General features: G+C 44.5%; 1 protein-coding gene across 1 annotated transcript in view; it reads left to right on the top strand.

The window, feature by feature from the left end:
• The first annotated feature begins 432 nt into the window (after window positions 1–432).
• The window catches only part of DSCAM (DS cell adhesion molecule), an 857,668-nt gene continuing 838,617 nt past the window's right edge, over window positions 433–19,483 (top strand). Inside the window, exon 1 of the mRNA XM_070795162.1 lies at window positions 433–520. Coding sequence (XP_070651263.1) covers window positions 478–520 — 43 coding nt within the window. The 5' untranslated portion in view covers window positions 433–477. The remainder of the gene's footprint in view (window positions 521–19,483) is intronic.

Here is a 19,483-nt window from a genome sequence, read left to right as displayed (position 1 = left end):
GGAAGGTTAGCGAGGGATCAATGTGATTCGGGCCGCAGGAGAGGAAAAGATGAGCCTGCCCGCCCGCCTGCTGCCTGGATGCGGAGGCTGAGGGCCGGCGCACGGGAGGCCGCTTGCTGCGCAGTCTGGGCGCCGGGCGCCCGGGATGAGCTCACGCCCGCGTGTGCGGCTCGGTCCACCTGCCGACCTGCCGGCGGCCCCCTGAGCTGACGGCGCACCTGGGCTGCAGCCCCGCCGGCCCGCTCTGGCCGCAGCGTTGGGCGCGGCGCCCGGGAGCAGGTGTGCAGGAGCGCGGCGCGCGGCGAGCGCAGCCCTCGCCCCGGAGCCCGGCCGCGCCGCGTGCCCGGGCGGCTCGGCAGCAGCGGCGGCGGCGGGCGGGCGGCGGCCCCCGGGCGGGTGGCGAGCGAGCGGAGCCGGGCGGAGCGCGGGGGGCGAGGCCGGCGCGGCGCTCGCGGGAGGCCGGGGAGCAGCAGGGGCATGTGGATACTGGCCCTCTCCTTGTTCCAGAGCTTCGCGAATGGTGAGCCTTTCGGTTTGTGATGAATTTTATTTCTTGGATGGACCGGGTTGTGGGGGGAGTGGATGCATGGACGAAGTCTCTCCCTTTTCCTCCCCCAACAGGGTTGACATTTTCAGGCTTTTATTTTTAAGAAATATTATTTATATTTCTTTGGGGGAGGAGAGGAAGCAATGAAGAGAGACGGGGGAAAAATTGCTCTGTAATCATTTAAAGGCGCTTACCTAGCAAAGTGACAGCTCGAGCTAACTCCTATACTAGCTAGCTGCCTCATTCAGAATAAACCAGGTTTGGTAAGAAGAGAGACGGTAGGATGGCCACTTGGACACCTCACAGCCTCCAAGGGACATGGCATTCCAAGTGCAGGCAGGTGGAAGGGTCATTTCAGAGCGTCTGCCTTCAGATTCTAAGCTTTTTAAGCTTTTAAAACATGTGCTTTAATTCGGCTGCAATTCATCTCCAGCAGCAAGAGAAGCCTTTAAGAAAGATCTGTCCTTCTACCCGCCCCCGCACCCCCCCCCCAACCTTCTTGGTACTACAGAGTCCCCACCATCATTTATGTAAAAATATGCACTGATAAGCATTACATCATCTGAAATGTTGACAAATTCTGCAAAACACCTGTATAGTTGTATAAATGAAATCCGTGACTATTGCAAATAGCATTCCTTTCCTTATACCGATCTGATATTTTATCTTGAAATGCTTTCTTCCTGGATATTTGAAAAGCTATTGCTCTTGACTGAGTCAGATCCAATTAGCAAGTGTGACTGCACCTTCAGTCGCCTGTCACCCTGTAAATATGAACTCGCATGTATGAATGGCTTCCTCTCATTTGGGAAGGAGAGGAAATTGTTTTCATTTGGCATTGCCTGGGAGTAGCTACAGCTGAAATTCCCATTTCAAATTTCAGAACACAAATCTGCATAAAATGTATGACTTGCTGACAGTTAAAATTAAACCATTAAGCAGACTCCCCTACCCAGAAGGGAGGAAGTGGGAGGGAGGGGGTAGAAGGAAAGAAAATCTCGCCCTTGTGAGAAAATACCAGAAGCCAAGGGGAGCCTGGAAGATTCTCCTGAAAGATGCACAGGGCAGCTCTGAGTGTCAGCTGCATTGAGGTGCATTTTCTTTGCCTACCAGGATAGTACTTTAAAAATCAACACACTGACAGGCCAGGGGAAATGCATAAACTTTGTAAAATTAAGGGGAAAAAGGATGACTAAGAAAAGGGAAGACTGTGAGAAGGGAAGCCTGAAATTAACGTTAAGGAGACTTCACTCTCTAATATCACCTAAAGCAACGTGTTCAAAACTTTCATGTTGAGATTTCCTAGCAGGAAAGAATTGCAACAAGTTCTGACATGACACCCATCTTTCCCAGAGGGCACTATGCCTCCTCTGCAGCCTCGCGGGAATTTACCTAGGGGGATAGATCTGCTGGAGCTAATGTGTGGTGATGCATGAGGAAAGGCGGCCCTTTCTGCTGCTCTGCCAACATGAACTCAGGGAACACAGAGAAATGCTCACATACATGTTTCAGAGCCACAGAGCCCTGATGGCCTGTCTCACCTGTCAGGGCATACACCCCTGGGGTTCCCCAGAAAGGCCTGGGCTCTGGGATGAAACATCATTTCTACCCTATTGGGAAGTATGTATTCCAGGATGAGCAAAGAGGTTGTGCTTCTGATTGTCAGTCAATTGGTATCTGTTCTACAGTTTCATACTTATACATGACAGAAATAGGTCTGGTGCTGTCTCTGAGACAGAGATGCTGAGATGTGTGACTTTTTTTTTTGGAATTAGTTTTACTAAAATAATGAGCAAATTGTATAAAACCTCAAATAATCTACTTGGTGGACAATATGTACAAAGGCTATGTAAGTGCATTTATATCGAGTCTTATGAGCCTTATCTTCTTACACTTTTTTCAGGACCCTTAAAATTGATTAATAATCACCATTATTGATACTATAATGAATACACATAGATTTCACAATATGAGACATAGACTGTACATGCAAATGAAAATTTTACTTTGCTGTATTACATGTTGTGATCCAGAAGGATATGGAATCTTCTATATAAAAATGGCCCTCTCTTTATAAATGAGGCATTAAAAAAAAAAAGGCCTGACTGTAGAGCTTTGGACTCTTTCATTTGTGGGGGGAACTAACTTTAAGGAGTTTCAAGGAATGATGTTCAATGCATACTGTGGAAAGGATCATAAAAATATATAGTCATGTCAAAATGAAATAAGAGTCCAGTTTGGAATGATGTTTGTTCATAGGACCATATTTCAAAATGTGAAATTAAATGGTTCTTACCTAACTGAATGAGACTTGAAAAACATTGAGATTTTTTTTTTTAAATGACTGTCATTTTTTGGCCTACCTTAATTTAAAAAAAAATTCTAAATGTATGTGATAAAAGATCTATGAATTCTAATAACCAGAACCGATTACTACTAGGTCTCAGGCATCAAAATGTCTGACATGATTTAAAAAAAAAAAAAGCCTAGTTGTGAAAGATTATGCAGTTTGATATTTTGGGGTACTCATAAAATAAGCCCACAGTGTGTCTGCATGTTAACTATAGACAACAACATTTTTCCTACAGATGTAATGGAATGTACATTTTTTTTTTTCTTAATGAAAGCATCATTGCTGAACAGGCTGCAGACAGTATTGGGGGTAAAACAGAGAACAGTCCCTTCATGGGTTAAACCCTTGAATGAATTACCTCACCTGATCAGGTGCAGTCATCATGCTTTAAAGCAGACAACTTGTCCCAAAATGTTCTGGAAATACTCTGAGGGAGCTTCAGCTACAGAGCCAGGGAAGGGGGAGTCCCTATATGTAGATACATCTCACAACCTTGCCTTGGAATGGGATCACACTGCATTGTGTCTTATCACAGTTTCTCTTGGCTTTAACCCTGGGGAGAACATTCTAGTTTACTGTTCTTGTTAGACGCATAGGTGGGCCTTCAGACAAGCAGAATAATGACTAATAAGCAGATTTATTCTGTATAATACATTTTTGCGAGTACCCTTGTGTCTCTGTTGTTAGGTACACATATGTCCCTGACAGCATCTTTTTTCCTGAGCCATGCGGTACGGGGCTTTGCCATTTTCAGGGAGCTTGTGGAGCTTAGAGACAGTGGGTGCTGGGGAGAGAAGGGTGTTTGTCAAAGGGCAAGTGGGCTCTGCAGAGCCTTTCAGCAGCCCCTGTCATCTCCACAGGGAATTATGGACCAAAAACTTGTATTTATTTAAATTTAGGAGCAGGCATTTATGAGTGCAAATTCACCTTCAGGGTTTTAAGTTGATGTTTATTTATGTAAATATGCAGAAATAAGAAAAAAACATGTTACCAGGTGAATAATTCCAGGGCTTCCTCCTCATCTCTCTCTCCCATTTTTATTAAGCAGATTTAAATTCTACCCAAGAATTATACGGTTCAGAAAAATTTTCTAGGTCTCTTGAGCTTGTGTGCCCCTACAAGATGCCCTACGTGGGAAAACAAAATCCCATGCAGACCTTTATTAAATGCCAGCCAGTCCTTCTCTACTTCTTACTGTCTCCTGGATGTCACTTCGGTGTGACTGCAGTTTGGTGCTGCCTCGGAGACTCAGTGACTTACTGGGCAGAATTGGTAGGCCGATCCGGGAAATAATGGTGACCGAGGGGGGAGGGGAAACCAATCTAAATCCCTAATTCCTGGACCTCCAGGTAGCTGTCAGAGTGCTTTATCATTGATGTGTCTGGATGAGATGCAAGGAATATTTCCTAAGGAGACTCAGTGCAATGGGCCCCGAACCTTCATGTAAAGCAGAGAGGGAGAGCGCGCGCGAGAAAAATAAATAGGGAAGGTCATTTTATAGGGAGAAACCTAAGACTACAGCAGGAAACTGGAAATTGATGTTGGAAAAAGAAAACGGTGGATCGTCCCAGTGGATGCATTCATAAAATCTACGGCATCCAGATTTCACAAAATGAGCTGAATTCTACGGCTGAGATTATGAATGCGCCTCATAAATAATTAATAGGCAGTGGAAATAATACAGTTAGCATTAGGTAGGGCAGAGTAGTCGGCACGCCCCCCTGCCGGGTCTCAGGGGGGGTCTCGGCGGGGCAGCGGGGAGGCCCGTGGCGCTCGCTGGTGGACGCGGCGTCTGGACATCTTCGCGGCACCGCCCTGCGCTCACGCGGGCTCCGGGGACTGGCTGCACCGGCGGCCGGGGAAATGGGGAGATGGCGAGGTGGTGCTACCTGCATGTCAACTGTGTCCCTGCCACAGGACACTAGTGGGCGGCAAACCTCACAAGACTGGTGCGGCCGCCTTCAGCCGGGCAGACGCAGGCTCCTCGCCGCCTCCGAGGCGCAGGGCTGAGCGCCGCGGCCGGAGCCTTTCCTCCCCACGGCATCTTAAGTTCGCCTGGTCCAGCCTCAGCGGTCCGGAGTTCAGCCCAACAGGAGCAATAGATGCGTGGGCTACGGCCGCCGCCGGCGAGGCAGGGTCCGCAGTCTTTGTTCCCAACGTTCCCCAGGAGGCCCGTAGCAATCTACTGAAACCCAGGAGGTGCAGAGAAGCAGGGAGGCGGTGTCCGGACTGGGAGGGGGGGCCGCGGAGGGCGCGCTCGCATCCCCCTCCCCTCCGGCTTCGCGGGGGAGCCTGGTCCGCGAGCGCCTCCTGTCGGCGGAGGTGGCCGCTCGGGCGCAGCAGCGCGCCTGATTGGCTGACCTTCCAATGTCATTCCGGAGGCGTCTCCACCGCCGTGTCCCCGCTTCTCCCCTCTCCACCCCGCCTCCGGGTGCTGGGGACAGGGGTGAGCCCGGCACGCCGCTCCTCTGCAGTCCGGCCATCCCTGCTGACCAGGGCTCCGAGCCCAGCACCCCCCCCCGCCCCCACCCCACCTCGCTCCACCAGGCACACTGGGCATCACCTGTTCGCCTGGACCGCGTGTTAACTCTTCACAGTCCAGAGTACCCAGCACAGAAATTCTCATCTTAAATTCTCATCTTATCTCTCCTACCCCTCCCGCATACTTATGTTCTGTTCCTTAATGTTTGCAAAATATGGCAACATTCAGATTTGCATCCCCTTGCTGAATTTACGGGTTAAGTAAGATAAGACATGAGGATGGAAGGTTCCAGCAGCCCGACTTGTACCCACTGTGCAGTTCTGAGTTCCTTCGGTCGGTGGCTCACGGTCCACCCTCGCGGTGCGAGGGCAGCGCCACCCTCAGCTGGTGCTGATAACCGGTTTTGGGTTCAGAGGTTAGATAGCATCTGGTCAGGAGGTTCAGAAAGACTGGATTCAGAGACCTGCTCCCCCTCCCCCTCAAAATTAGATTCCTGCATTATGCTGTTTCCTGAAACCTTGGGCATTTCCTTGATAGTGTCTAGGGTAATCTGGTAATCTGTAAGTCTTGTTTATTTCGTGCTTGGTTGGCTAGTGTCTGCCTCCCTTACTGGAATGCGAGGCTCCTACCATGTCAGCGTGTGTCCTTAGCACAGCGCAAAGTGCTTGCAGGGTGACTACAAACAGATGTCCATTGACCAACAGAAAGAAGGGAGAGAGTGATGGGCAGAGCTTTCTCCCCTCCTCCGATCCCTCTTCCCTCCTGTCTGCCTCTCTCTAATGCCTCCGTCTGTCCGTCTGTCCTTCCTTGCTGTCCTTGTTTGCGTCTGCTCTCTCCGCATCTCTAATTCTACTGTATAAGCCACGATGAGAAAAGCACTAAAGCAACAGTGTGGATTGCTTGGCTTCTGCCATCTTGTCTGATGTACTGACTCCCTGGCTTTAGAAATATTTATTTTCTAAAACTGCTTCTGGGGCATTTTCTTCTCTTTTCCAAACTGGATTCACATTTGGAATATGGGATAGGACCTCATCACAGTTACGTACCAACGATGTAATTACGTTAGGTGCTCTTTGTGACCTGGATTGGGTCAAGTGTCACAGAAAATAAGTCAATAAATGCATCGGACCCCTTGTTCTCAAGTGTACACGGCTAAGTGGCACGATTCAAACATCCTATTCGAGGTTTAAAGCCCTGTCGCATTCTGAAAGCCAGTCAGAAACATCAAACCGACACATAAGTTTCCCTAGGGGTTCCTGGGAATTCATTTCTCCATCAAAGAGCCACCCAGGACATCAAAACGAAGCTCAGCTTCTTAGGCCTTAATCGTCTTTAAAAAAATCACATTACTGTTTTCTTAAGCATTCTATTGATGTATGGGTGTCTGTCTCATCACTGTGTTTTTTTTCTTATTTTGGAGCAGAACCAAATGTAAAAGTTGGTTCCTTTGTCAAAGTAACATGAAAGGAATATGATTTAACGTTAAAATTGCGATTTGTATTCCAATACAAGAATAAAATTAGGTGTCCTGGAGATTACAGTATTTATCATTGTTTGATTTTTTTGGAGATCTGTCTTTATCCTATATTTATCAATACTTATAATTAAAAAAATCATTCATTTGGATTAATTTTGGGTCTTTAAGCCTCCTGTGTTATATAAATACATATCTTGGCGTAATGGAGAGGGATAAATGGGGCTGACAAGAAAGATGATGAGATAAGAAGAGGGAAGAGGCTACTACATAGAGAGAAAAGATGACAGGGATTAATGAATCTTGCCTGCATCCCTATTTAAGTTATTTTTACGCAGAAGACAGTGAGTAAGATTTAAGAGTGAGCAAGCAGTCCTATTTATAGGAAGCTGTTTTAAAATGCAGCGGCTGGAAAAGCGAAAGAATTGAAAACGTGAGATCACCTCCATAGGAAATGTGGGCTTCCCTTACCTTGCCAGCACCTTAGAGACTTTTTTTTTTCTTTTGGAGGGGAAAGTAAAGCACACCAATCCTTGCAGAAATATTGAGAAATTGCTTTGAACGAGTTCAAAGCATTTCTTGAAATGCTCTCAGGACTTCAGTCCATGTCAGACTTGGGAGGTGGGGGTGGGGAGCCAGTATCTGTATTATTTGGAAACTGAGCTTGGGTAGGTCGGAACAGAGGAATGAAGAGAAGGGAGCATGTTGAACTTGCAAGGCTGCTACAGATGCTTACTTCGCAGTGAGCATCGCCTTTTTTGAAGATGCTCAGCAGCAGAGGATAGAAGAGTGAATCCACATGCATGTTTAAAGGAAAGCGATTAAGAGAAGTGTTCACGTTTAGGATCTTGTGATTATTGCAGGCTCCTCTATGTTAATCAGATATTACATTTTTGAGATTTAAAAAATTGTGGTATATACTCTTCTAATTGGCCAGTCCAGATGGGTTCGGCCGTGTCATGCAGGCTGACTTGATTGACATTAACGTTCCCAGACAAAGACAAATGAACACACTTGCTCTTAGGAATGAAATACTCTTCCTTACTCAGACTGCATTTGTTCTGGGTAGTATTTTGGTTTTACTAGCCCCAAGTATACATTGTTTTCTATTAATGATAGAATCCTTGAATTTGTGTTGAAATGCTGCTGGTTTGTAGATAGGTTGAACATCTGAACAAAAGCCAGAGCTACCCCAGATTATGATACGTGAAAGGCATTATTTTTTTTAATTTTGTGAAGAAATATCTATGCAGTGGGGATATTTTGTAGCCCATCTTCCCAGACTATAGAACAGGCAGGTTTGATGAGGTGATAGAAAGAGGCTTGAATGAATTAATTGCAGATTTTGGTTCATATGAGCCTTGCCTCCTTTGATATTAAAATGGTGAACCAGGGAACAATTTTAAGCTTGGCTTTACAGAAAACTTAAGGAAGCCTTTTTGTTGTTCACTGTGCATTAATATTAATACTAACACAGTGAAGTCAGTTTATAGTTTTTTTTTTTTCCTGGATACCTGAATCTCAAATTATTGGATGCTTCTGCAAAACAACACTGGTGGTAAATAACACTCTCAGTGAAGAAGCCGATGACCTCAGGGTCCCCAGGCATCGTCTCCATCCTCATAGACTGAGTGATGAACCAGCCTCTGTGCGTGGCTCCTGGTCCATTGGATGCTGACCGAGATGGCCTATGTCACACGCTGTGGAGCTATGTCGCTTGAAATGGCTGAAGGCAGTGGAGACTCTTACCATTGATTCCTTTTCCTAATATTGAAGAAAGCATTGATTTTTCTCATGAGACCTGTTTTATCACTCATCACAGGGACTTCAGGGCGATGGGTAATTTTTTACAATTATGTTGTAAGAGAAAGGCAAAGCATGAAGATAATTAGAACCACGGCAATTTGCTGTGTTTTTAAATTTTACTTTTTTTTTTAATGTATACCTGAGCTCTATTGTGGAAGCCTTTGAGTAAACACACTTTCTCATTAGGGAAACTTGAGACTCATTTCTTCTCTCCACTCTAGCCCCACTGTGGCATGATTTGATCTTGAGTTCCCATAAGACACCCCAAACCCCAAGTCCCAGTCTGCCTAATTACCATGTTTATTTCTTAATATCAGCTGTAGAGCATTTTTAATAACTGATTTGTAGCTGCCAGGGTAGAAATAATGATGCTTTGTAATATTACGTGGGAGACTTCAGGAATGAACTGAAGACCCCAACGGTAACAACCACAATTGACATTATTAGTGAAATGAGCAACCTGACTCCATAGACAGGGCATGGTAGTGTTTTTTATCACCCTTCCTGGACCTTGTCACAGCTGGTTCCTGCAAAGGGTAGCCATTCGTCTAGTTCTTCGGCCAGTGAAAGGAAATGTGTAAAACATATGAAATGCTCTCTAAGGTACAGAATTATTCTTTCATAAATGATTCAAGTTGCTAAAGCCAAAGATGGCAGGTGCCTCTCTGGTACCTTGACATGGGGGCAGAAGATGAGTAGGGTGGTGAATTACCAGTCATGTGCGTGCGTATGTTATGACTCACCAAGACCAATAACTATCAAATCTTTGGTGGCTATTGTTTTACAATAGGCTTGGTGGATATTTTTATGTAGAAACGAGGGTAGAAAATTTTTGTTTGACGTATTTGTTTGGTGTAATTACTTTGATCAGTAGTTGGTTCATCTATGTCTGATGAGATCTCATATCACTGAGCACCACCCGCTCTGACTTGGAATCACAAGAGACCCCTTCTTCTCCTCCCACCCACACTGCCACATCACTCTGCCACCCCATCAGTGGCGATGGGAAGATGAGAATTCCCTGTAGACCTCTGGGATATCAGGTGCCTGGAGGCCATGGAAGTTAAGGTTTATGGGAAGACCGAGCATACGGAGGAAGGGACTCCCATATCCAGACAGCAGTTTTGTGAGTGGGGAGGAGAGAGCCATGCTGACCGGAAGCCAGTCTGTGGATGCCTTGAACCATGTTCCAGTTTATGGTGCCTCCAGGCCAGGATCAGGGCTACTGGTTCTCAAAGTGCAAGTAGGCTGGGTCAGGGAGGAAGTTTGGACATTTCCTAGATGGTTTTTCTCCCACGAGCCTCTCACTGGTTTGTTGTTATCATGGCTGTTCAGTCACTCAGTCATGTCCGACTCTGTGACCCCAGGCACTGCGGCACTCCAGGCTTCCCTGTCCTTCACTGTCTTCCAGAGTTTGCTCGGATTTGTGTCCTTTGAGTCAATGATGCTATTCAACCATCTCATCCTCTGCCACCCACTTCTCATCCTGCCCTCAGTCTTTCCCAGGGTCTTTTATAATGAGGCGGCTCTCTGAATCATGGGGCCAATGTATTGGAGCTTCAACTTCAGCATCAGCCCTTCCAATATTCAAGGTTGATTTCCATTAGGATTGACTGATTTGATCTCCTTGCAGTCTGCAGTTTGAAAAGCTCCTGAAATCTAACTCTGATATGTGTTTTTGCCATTTTTTTCCCTCCCCCAGGGGACCTTCAGCTTGACTATGTGTAAGGCTCATGTGATCTTTTGTTTAGCTGGTTGTATAGTTTCCAGCTCTGATCACCGGTGGGTCTGGTTCAACAGTTCTGGGGTGTGCAGGCCGAAGTCTCTGTGTTATTATTATCCAGGTGGTGAAACCCAGCTCCAGAAAAGCATGCTTGGGAAGAGACTGCCCAACCCCTGATGGAGGTAGAGGGTCAGTCAGACAATAGCTAGAATGTTGACCTGATAAAGCTTCATGGCCCCCAGTGCACTGTTGGGGAGCTTTGTTTGTGAAGTGATTTACTGAGAGGGCATGCGTATGTGGGGCTGGGGCTTCACTGACTCCCACAAAGATTTGGACAGCTTTGGGGAGAGTTACTCATGGGGGCTGGTAACAGGGAAGACCCTGAGTAGAGGGACTTGTGATCCCAAAGAGGGACTTCTAATTTAGATGCTGGTAGCTTGAGAATCCAGGCGGCACTAGTGGTAAAGAACCTGCCTGGCAATGCAGGAGAGGTAAGAGATGTAGGTTTGATCCCAGGGTCAGGAAAATCCCCTGGAGGAGGAAATGGCAACCCACTCCAGTATTTTTACCTGAAGAATCTCATGGACAGAGGCACCTTGCAGGCTACAGTCCATGGGAGTTACAGAGTCAAACACAGCTTAGCATACACGCAGCTTGAGAATCATCTGTATATATATATCTACTGACTGCTTCTTTGTATCCAAATGTGTATATGTGTGTATACACATGTACCTAATTTTTTCCTTATTGTTTAGCATATTTGATATCCAGGTTTATTGCTAGCATGTGCTATGCTGATGGACTTGGTTCTATTGGTGTTTTCTCATACTGACCCTTCTTTGCTAGCAGCTGGAGTCCTGGCAGAGAAACCTTTTGAGCCTAAATGTAACTGCATTCAATGATCTCCCAGCAAGAGATCAATGGTGGGAAACCATTGGGGTTATCATATTGAAAAAGCTTAAGAGATGTGCCAGGGCCAGACAGATTTGGGTCTGTTTGCAGCTTGAGATTCTGCCTGTGCCAACCTGGGAACATCACACATGCCTTCTTTCCCATATCAGGGCACAGAAACTCCTTCCAAAGCCAGGAGTAAGGGACTTGGGGATCGTTTGCTCATTGGGGTTTTCTTGACCTCTGCTCCCTTCTTTTAGGTAAATGACCCCAAGTGGACTGTGTTTGTCATATGAAGTATTGTCGTTAATGCTGGGTTGTCATAAAAAGAGAAAATGGTACATAAGGACATATATTCATTTTAGACCTTGTCATGTGTATGATAAAATTGAGGACAGTTATTAGTGGCAGAATAATCTTTTCAAAACTCCATGTCCTTGATTTTTTAACTAAAATAGACATGAACGTGTGCTGGAGAGAGGCCTCAATTCAGAACCTTTAAAAATAAATTTTTGTGTCCTGAGATCTTATTTTAGATAATATTAAAAATAACTTTCCCTCCTAGGCATCTGAAACAAGTTGGATGTTATAAACCTTGGGCGATTTTATTGTGATTCATGATAGAAATTATTCTTTCAGAGCGGCTGTTTTGATTTTTAGCTTTAGAAGAAAAGCAGTATGAAAGACATTGTGGGCTGAAAAAGTGTAATTTCTGCTTACTCATAAGTCCCTGAATTAGGGTAGACACTGCTTCTGTGCAACAAAGGGCCCCCGCACCTCTGTTCCTTTAAAAAGGAGGGAGGGCTTTGGGTTCAGAAGTCACAAGCTCTGCCAAGGGAGTTCATAGAAGAAGGTATCTGTTTAAAATAGCTCACAATTCCTCTCTGATTTGAAGTTTTCACAGCCTCCACAGCTTAGACAGACTGCTCTCTTTTAAATTTTGTGCAGATGAGGTCAACCTTTTTCCATGTCTCCTCCATGGAAAAGGTCATAAATATTTCTATCATCAAGTTTAATAACTTTCAAGAGATTTCTCGAGTAATTGTAAATGGTTGAATACTTTCTTTAGGAAAATTTAAATGACAGATGGTGTGACTCAGATTTATTATTAAAACAAATCACCTTAACCCATAGGAAGTATTTATTGCAGGCTTTAATAAGTGTTGAGTGTTTCTCCCTTAGGCTTCTAACATCTCTCCATAAGAATAAACATGATTAGGTACCATCCGACTAATGGCCAAGGCAGTGCAATGAATCTATTGTAAGTGGAGATGCATTTGCAAGAACTGGAGGGGCCTTCTGTATTTATTCACTCATAATCATTTTCACCTCTCTCTAGCCCTCCTTAGATGCTGGGAGCAAATAATCAGGGCTTTCATGCATACAGTGAGAATGTAGAAAGAAAGTGATATTTCCCTGGGGTCTAGGGGCCTTTCCTGCCTCTGTTGATTAACTAAGTCACAGGTGGTTTGCCCTAACATCAATGAGTGGGGTACACTGCTCTGGTCCCCCAGCTGCTCAGGACACACTGAAGTCCGAAAGCAAGGAATGGTGTTCTTTCAGCCTGGGAGGGTCCCCCACGGGGTTGCCTGTAGAAGCCTACTGTTTATTTCTAGAGATCCCTGGATGGGGAGAGGCTGGTATTTATAATTATTTTTTCCAAATTGCACAAGAATAGGTGTTATGAGTTATTATAAAACTCTAACCAGAGACAGCAGATATCAACTGCATGGAATTCTGTGGAATTTTTATTTTAGGCTCATTATTTTGGGCAGATGGGAATAAAAGACTCCTTCCCTCCTCTTATGATTTGATCATTTTTAATGCTCCTGACAAATTGTGTTCTTGAGTTAAATCAGTGTTCTAACCAGCGCAGTGTCACCCTCTCGGGGATATTGGGCAAAATCTGGAAACACTTTGAGTTGTCACAACTCTGGGGAGAAGGGAATGCCCCTGGCATCCGGTGGGTAGGCAGTGCCCTACAGTGGACAGGACTGCCTGCCCCACCCCCATGACAAATAATTTTCCGGCCCAAGATGTCAACATGCTGAAGTTGAGGAACACTAAGTTAAATAGTTTGGAGCCTTGCCTACAATGCAATATTGGTTTTGTGCTTTTCTATGGATGCTAGGGCTTCCCAGGTGGCTCAGTGGTTATGAAGCCCCCTGTCGATGCAGGAGAACCGGGTGTGATCCCTGGGTTGGGAAAATCCCCTGGAGGAGGGCATTCTAACCCAGTCCAGTATTCTTGCCTGGAGAAGCCCATGGCCAGAGGAACCTGGCAGGCTACAGTCCATAGGGTCATAGAGTCATTCGTGACTAGTGACTAACCAACAGCGTGAATGCTAGTGCCGTGCTGCAGAGAAAGAAAGAGATTTCTTCTGCATCTCAGTTGTAATTGCTTTGCCTGCAAAAACCATAGCTGGTAATGCTTGCCATTGATTAAGCTTTATTTACTATTTTTTTTATGAGCAAAAGAGAAAAAAACCCCCAAATCTCTATGTCCCTTTCTTTTGTCAGTCACTAAGAATATGGGATGCCAAGGTGTTCCTGGGTTCCTCCAGCCATTTTCCTTTCACATGATTATGCTAATTAGTATTTGATCAGATGATTATATTGTAATTTGATTAATCCTGTGTGCTAACCGCTCCAAATGCATTTTCTCTCTCGCCTGATTACTTTGTGTCCGGAGAGCCCTAAGCCGCAGGCTGCGGAGCTCTGCTCTTCCTGGAGATGTGATCCTCTTTGTTGCCTGATGAATGGAGAGGGGAAATTTTGTCACCTGCTCTCCCAGGCGGAGGCTGGACTGCTGAAGCGTCTCTGAGAAGTAGAAACCCTGGTTAGAAAGCACCTGTTATGTGAGGACATTAGATGCAGAGAAACACGGAGGCGGAGGAGGAAGCTGTGTGGCTTCAAAGGCCGCCAGCCATTTTCCAGGGGGAGAGGGACTTCCCTGTTTGCATCTCTCTCTTTCTCACATGTCCTATGCACACAAGCTTTTTCTGTCTGTGGTGGTCCTGGAGGGGTGTCTCTGTGTTTATTTCAAGTGTGTATTTGCTTAAAGAAGGAGCCCACCATTTTGCTTTTGTTTGCTTTGTGTTTTAACAACATGGCTCAGGGTGTTGGTGAACTCATGAAGCCTGAGCTCACTTAGAGAGTTTGCTTTTCTAAGCAGGGTATTTTAGGTTGGGTGACTTTGAGGTCTGTTGAGTTAAATGCCTATGAAATGCTTTCTGACATAAGGAAGTTTCAAATGTATGGGAAAGAATGTGAGTGAAAAGTATGGATGGCGGTGTTGTTATTAGTGGATTTCTACTCTATGTTGAGAGGTTACCAGGGCTCATTTTTACAGTTCAGTGAGCTTAGTAAGTCTCCCAGATGGTGCTAGTGATAAAGAACCTGCCTGGCAATGAATGCAGGAGATGTAAGAGGTGTGGGTTGAATCCCTGGGTTGGGAAGATCCCCTGGAAAAGGAAATGGCAACCCTCTCCAGTATTCTTGCCTGGAATATCCCATGGATAGAGGAACTAGGTCGGCTATAGTCCATGGGGCTAGAAAGAGTCAGGCACACATAAGCACTGAGCTTAGTAATAATTGGATTTTTTCTTTATACTCTGTCACTTTTTTGCCCTTTCAGATCAGTTCAGTTGCTCAGTCATGTCCGACTCTGCGTTCCCATGGACTGCAGCACACCAGGCTTCCCTGTCCATCACCAACTCCTGAAGCATGCTCAAACTCGTGTCCACAGAGTCGGTGATGCCATCCAACCATCTCATCCTCTGTCATCCCCTTCGCTTCCTGCCTTCAATCTTTCCCAGCATCAGGGTCTTTTCCAATGAGTCGGTTATTCACATCAGGTGGCCAAAGTATTGGAGTTTCAGCTTCAGCATCAGTCCTTCCAACGAATATTCAGGACTGATTTCCTTTAGGATAGACTGGCTGGATCTCCTTGCAGTCCAAGGGACTTTCAAGAGTCTTCTCCAACACCACAGTTCAAAAGCATCAATTCTTCAGCACTCAGCTTTCTTTATAGTCCAACTCTCATATCCATACATGACTACTGGAAAAACCATAGCTTTGACTAGATGGATCTTTGTGGCAAAGTAATGTCTTTGCTTTTTAATAGCTGTCTAGGTTTGTCATAGCTTTTCTTCCAAGGATCAAGGGTCTTTTAATTTCATGGCTGCTGTTACCATCTGCAGTGATTTTGGAGCCTCCCAAAAATAGTCTCACTGTTTCCATTGTTTCCCCATCTGTTTGCCATGAAGTGATGGGACTGGATGGCATGATCTTCATTTTTTGAATGTTGAGTTTCAAGCCGACTTTTTCATTCTCCTCTTTCGAGTTCATCAAGAGGCTCGTTAGTTCTTCTTCACTTTCTGCCATTAGGGTGGTGTCATCTGTGTATCTGAAGTTATTGATATTTTCCCAGCAATCTTGGTTCCAAGTTGTGCTTAATCTAGCCTGGCATTTCACATGATATACTCAACATATAAGTTAAATAGGCAAGATGACAATATACAGCCTGGATCTACTGATTTCTCGATTTGGAAACAGTCTGTTGTTCCATGTCCAGTTCTAACTGTTGCTTCTTGATCTGCATACAGATTTCTCAAGACTCAGGTAAGGTGGTCTGGTATTCCCATCTCTTTAAGAATTTTCCACAGTTTGTTGTGATCTACACAGTCAAAGGCTTTGGCATAGTCAATAAAACAGAACTAGATGCTTTGTCCTTTGCATTAGCATAATGGGATAGTCTGGTTACAAGAAAGGTGACTAGACTGTGTATAGTTGTTTTTCCTATCAAATGTGTATGTGTTTTGATCTCGCTGGAACTTCTTTAAGAAGGGGCCACATGGTGATACTATACATCATTGGTTCCCTATACCTCCTCCTAAGAATGCTGGGCCATAAGAATTAATGACAATATAGGAAGCCAATACCTGCTTGAATTTTTACATCCTGCTACTCCAAAAATTGTGCCCATGTCATTTGAGAAATTAAAATCTCATGGTTTTCTTTGAAGAGAGAAATTCTGCTTGTAGTTCTTACCTCTACAAAAATGATTAGAGTGGAAGGAAATTCACATTTATTGAGCATCTAAAGTGTGCAGGCATGTAGCTTATGTTATGTACACCTGTTTTATTTATTAGTCGTAATGGTGATGGTGATGTCAACAATAATAGCTGGAATTATTTATTGCTAGATGTGAGGTTCTACTTTAAGAGTCCATGAGATTTCCTGTGATGCTCAAAGCTTTGTAGGAAGGCAGGTATTGTTGTCATCACCACTGTAAGGAAGGTGGGATTGATGCTGAAGCTGAAACTCCAGTACTTTGGCCACCTCATGTGAAGAGTTGACTCATTGGAAAAGACTCTGATGCTGGGAGGGATTGGGGGGCAGGAGAAGAAGGGGATGACAGAGGATGAGATGGCTGGATGGCATCACTGACTTGATGGATGTGAGTCTGAGTGAACTCCGAGAGTTGGTGATGGACAGGGAGGCCTGGCGTGCTGCGATTCACGGGGTCGCAAAGAGTTGGACACGACTGAGCAACTGAACTGAACTGAACTGAACTGATGGGTTCCTCAGGGCTTCCCAGGTGGTGCTAGTGGTAAAAAGTCCACCTGCCAATGCAGGTAGACATAAGAGACAGTGTGTTCCATCCTTGGGTCAGGAAGCATCCCCCTGGAGGAGGGCATGGCAACCCAGTCCAGTATTCTTACTTAGAAAATTCCATGGACAGAGGAGTCTGGTGGGCTACAATCCGTAGCTCGCAAAGAGTTGAACATGACTGAAGCAACTTAGCACGCATGCATGGGTCCCTTAGCTGTTGAAAGGCAGAACAAAGACTAAGCCTGTGTCTGTTTACAAACCCACTCTGCCAAATGGCCATCGTTCATTCCAAACAGTCTATGACTAAGTACTTTGAATCTCAGTTTTACAGAATTTGAGGCCAGAGTTTTGAGATATTGATCACTGGCCTGAGGTCAATGGGATCTGGTATTCGAGGGCAGAATTTTGAGCTCTTGTCATCTGAAGTTATAGATTTGTTTACTCCACATCATAAGCATCCCCAAATCTTCCAAATAAATCCATACTTACTCGAACTGTTTTTAAACTTTGAAGATGATGATGTTAAATTTGCTTTAAATTTGAACAATAGTTGCTTTGAGAATGTGCATATCAACCTTTAAGAATCAGTGTGTAAATGAGGAGAACTCATTTAATTTTCCCTGTCAACTCCCATTCACTTATTTGAGTTAAGTAAGTAAGAGACAGGTTAATTAACTTTTATCCACTTTGGTGGTAGAATTATTTCCTGGTATTATGTTCTATTGTTGGTGTGCTTAAGAGTGAAATTGGAGGAAGGTGACATTTATATTACATTCATTATATGGAGGGTCCTCCCCAGCCCTCTAAGTTAAATCGGGTGTCTGTCTTTAAGTATATTATATTTCATTTGTCCTCAACTGACCACAGCTTTCTCAATGTCAAAATTTTAGAATAAAAGTTATTTCGAAATTAGTAATTGGAGACTGAAATTGGTTGTGAGTTTTGTATCAGTTGAGGCTCTTATGAGAAGGACGCAAATCAATTTTGTGCCTGTATGTCTGAGTCTTATTGTTTGTGGCTGAATTATTTCACTGAAGTATCCATGGGGCACAAATCTTGAAGAATTCAGAAAACACTACTTAGTCTTACTTCTTGAGCTTGAATGGAAGTTCTTATAATAAGAGTAATACCTATGTGTGCCTGAATAAGTGTGTGTGTGTGCACGCACATGTGCCGTGTGGTGGTGACAGTCTTCTTATTCTCTGACATTTAGGTAATGTACAGACTATGCATACATGACATGTTTGTACTCTATGGAGTGCACATGTGATGAAAATTGCCCAGATCTCTGAGTTCTCAGAGCTTGGATGGCCCAAGCTTTCCTTAGCTGGTGGTTGAAAGGTCATGAAGCTCTGCTTATTGTCTGGATGACCTCCTTGTATGACACACACCGCCTGGGGTTCATTAGTATGAGGTTCTAGCAGAGTCATGGCCTGGATCCCCAATTAGACCTCTGTTTTGGAGTTGGCCTTCAATCCTATCTTCTAGCCATATCTTAAACCTTGGGTCATGGTCCCAAGGAGGACCTGACTGAAAAGAGATGAAAAGATATTTGGGTATTGACTAAGTAACCTAAAGTTTATAATTATGATGAAGTCTACAGAGTCACTTTTTTATCGAGTGCTGGATGAACCTATCTATAATATCTAGTTATACTTACCAAGCTCTTACTATATGCCACGAACTGGGCTAAATGCTTTATTGTATCCGTGCAGTTCAGTTCAGTTGCTCAGTCATGTCCGACTCTTTGCAATGGCATGGACCGCAGCACACCAGGACTCCCTGTCCATTACCAACTCCCAGAGCTTGCTCAAACTCATGTCCATCGAGTCAGTGATGCCATCCCATCATCTCATCCTCTGTTGTCCCATTCTCCTCCTGCCTTCAATCTTTCTTAGCATCGGGGTCTTTTCCAATGAGTCAATTCTTTGCATCACGTGACTAAAGTATTGGTTCAGCTTCAGTCCTTTGAATGAATATTCAGGTCTGATCTTTAGGATTGACTGGTTGGATCTCCTTGCAGTCCAAGGGACTATAAAGTGTCTACTCCAACACCACAGTTCAAAAGCATCAATTCTTCAGCACTCAGCTTTCTCTATGGTCTTTCTCACATCCATACATGACTACTGTGAAAACCATAGCTTTGACTAGACAGATCTTTGTTGGCAAAGTAATGTCTCTGCTTTTTAATATGCTGTCTAGGTTTGTCATAGCTTTTCTTCCAAGGAGCAAGCATCTTTTAGTTGAATGGCTGCAGTCACCATCTGCAGTGATTTTGGAGCCCAAGAAGTCTCTCACTGTTTCCATTGTTTCCCCATCTATTTGCCATGAAGTGATGGGACTGGATGCCATGATTTTAGTTTTTTGAATATTGAGTTTTAAGCCAGCTTTTTCACTCTCCTCTTTCACATTCATCAAGAGGCTCTTCAGTTCCTCTTCACTTTCTGCCATAAGGGTGGTGTCTTCTGCATTTCTGAGATTATTGATATTTCTCCTGGCAATCTTGATTCCAGATTGTGCTTCATCCAGCTTTATTGTATAATCTCATTTAATCTTCAAGTGAGTCTTTGAGATGATTATTTACATTATCCT

Source organism: Bos indicus, chromosome 1 (genome assembly GCF_029378745.1).
Source record: "Bos indicus isolate NIAB-ARS_2022 breed Sahiwal x Tharparkar chromosome 1, NIAB-ARS_B.indTharparkar_mat_pri_1.0, whole genome shotgun sequence".
Taxonomy (NCBI): Eukaryota; Metazoa; Chordata; class Mammalia; order Artiodactyla; family Bovidae; genus Bos; species Bos indicus.
The sequence above is the reverse complement of the archived record's forward strand: the minus strand, read 5'-3'. Positions and strand labels throughout refer to the sequence as shown.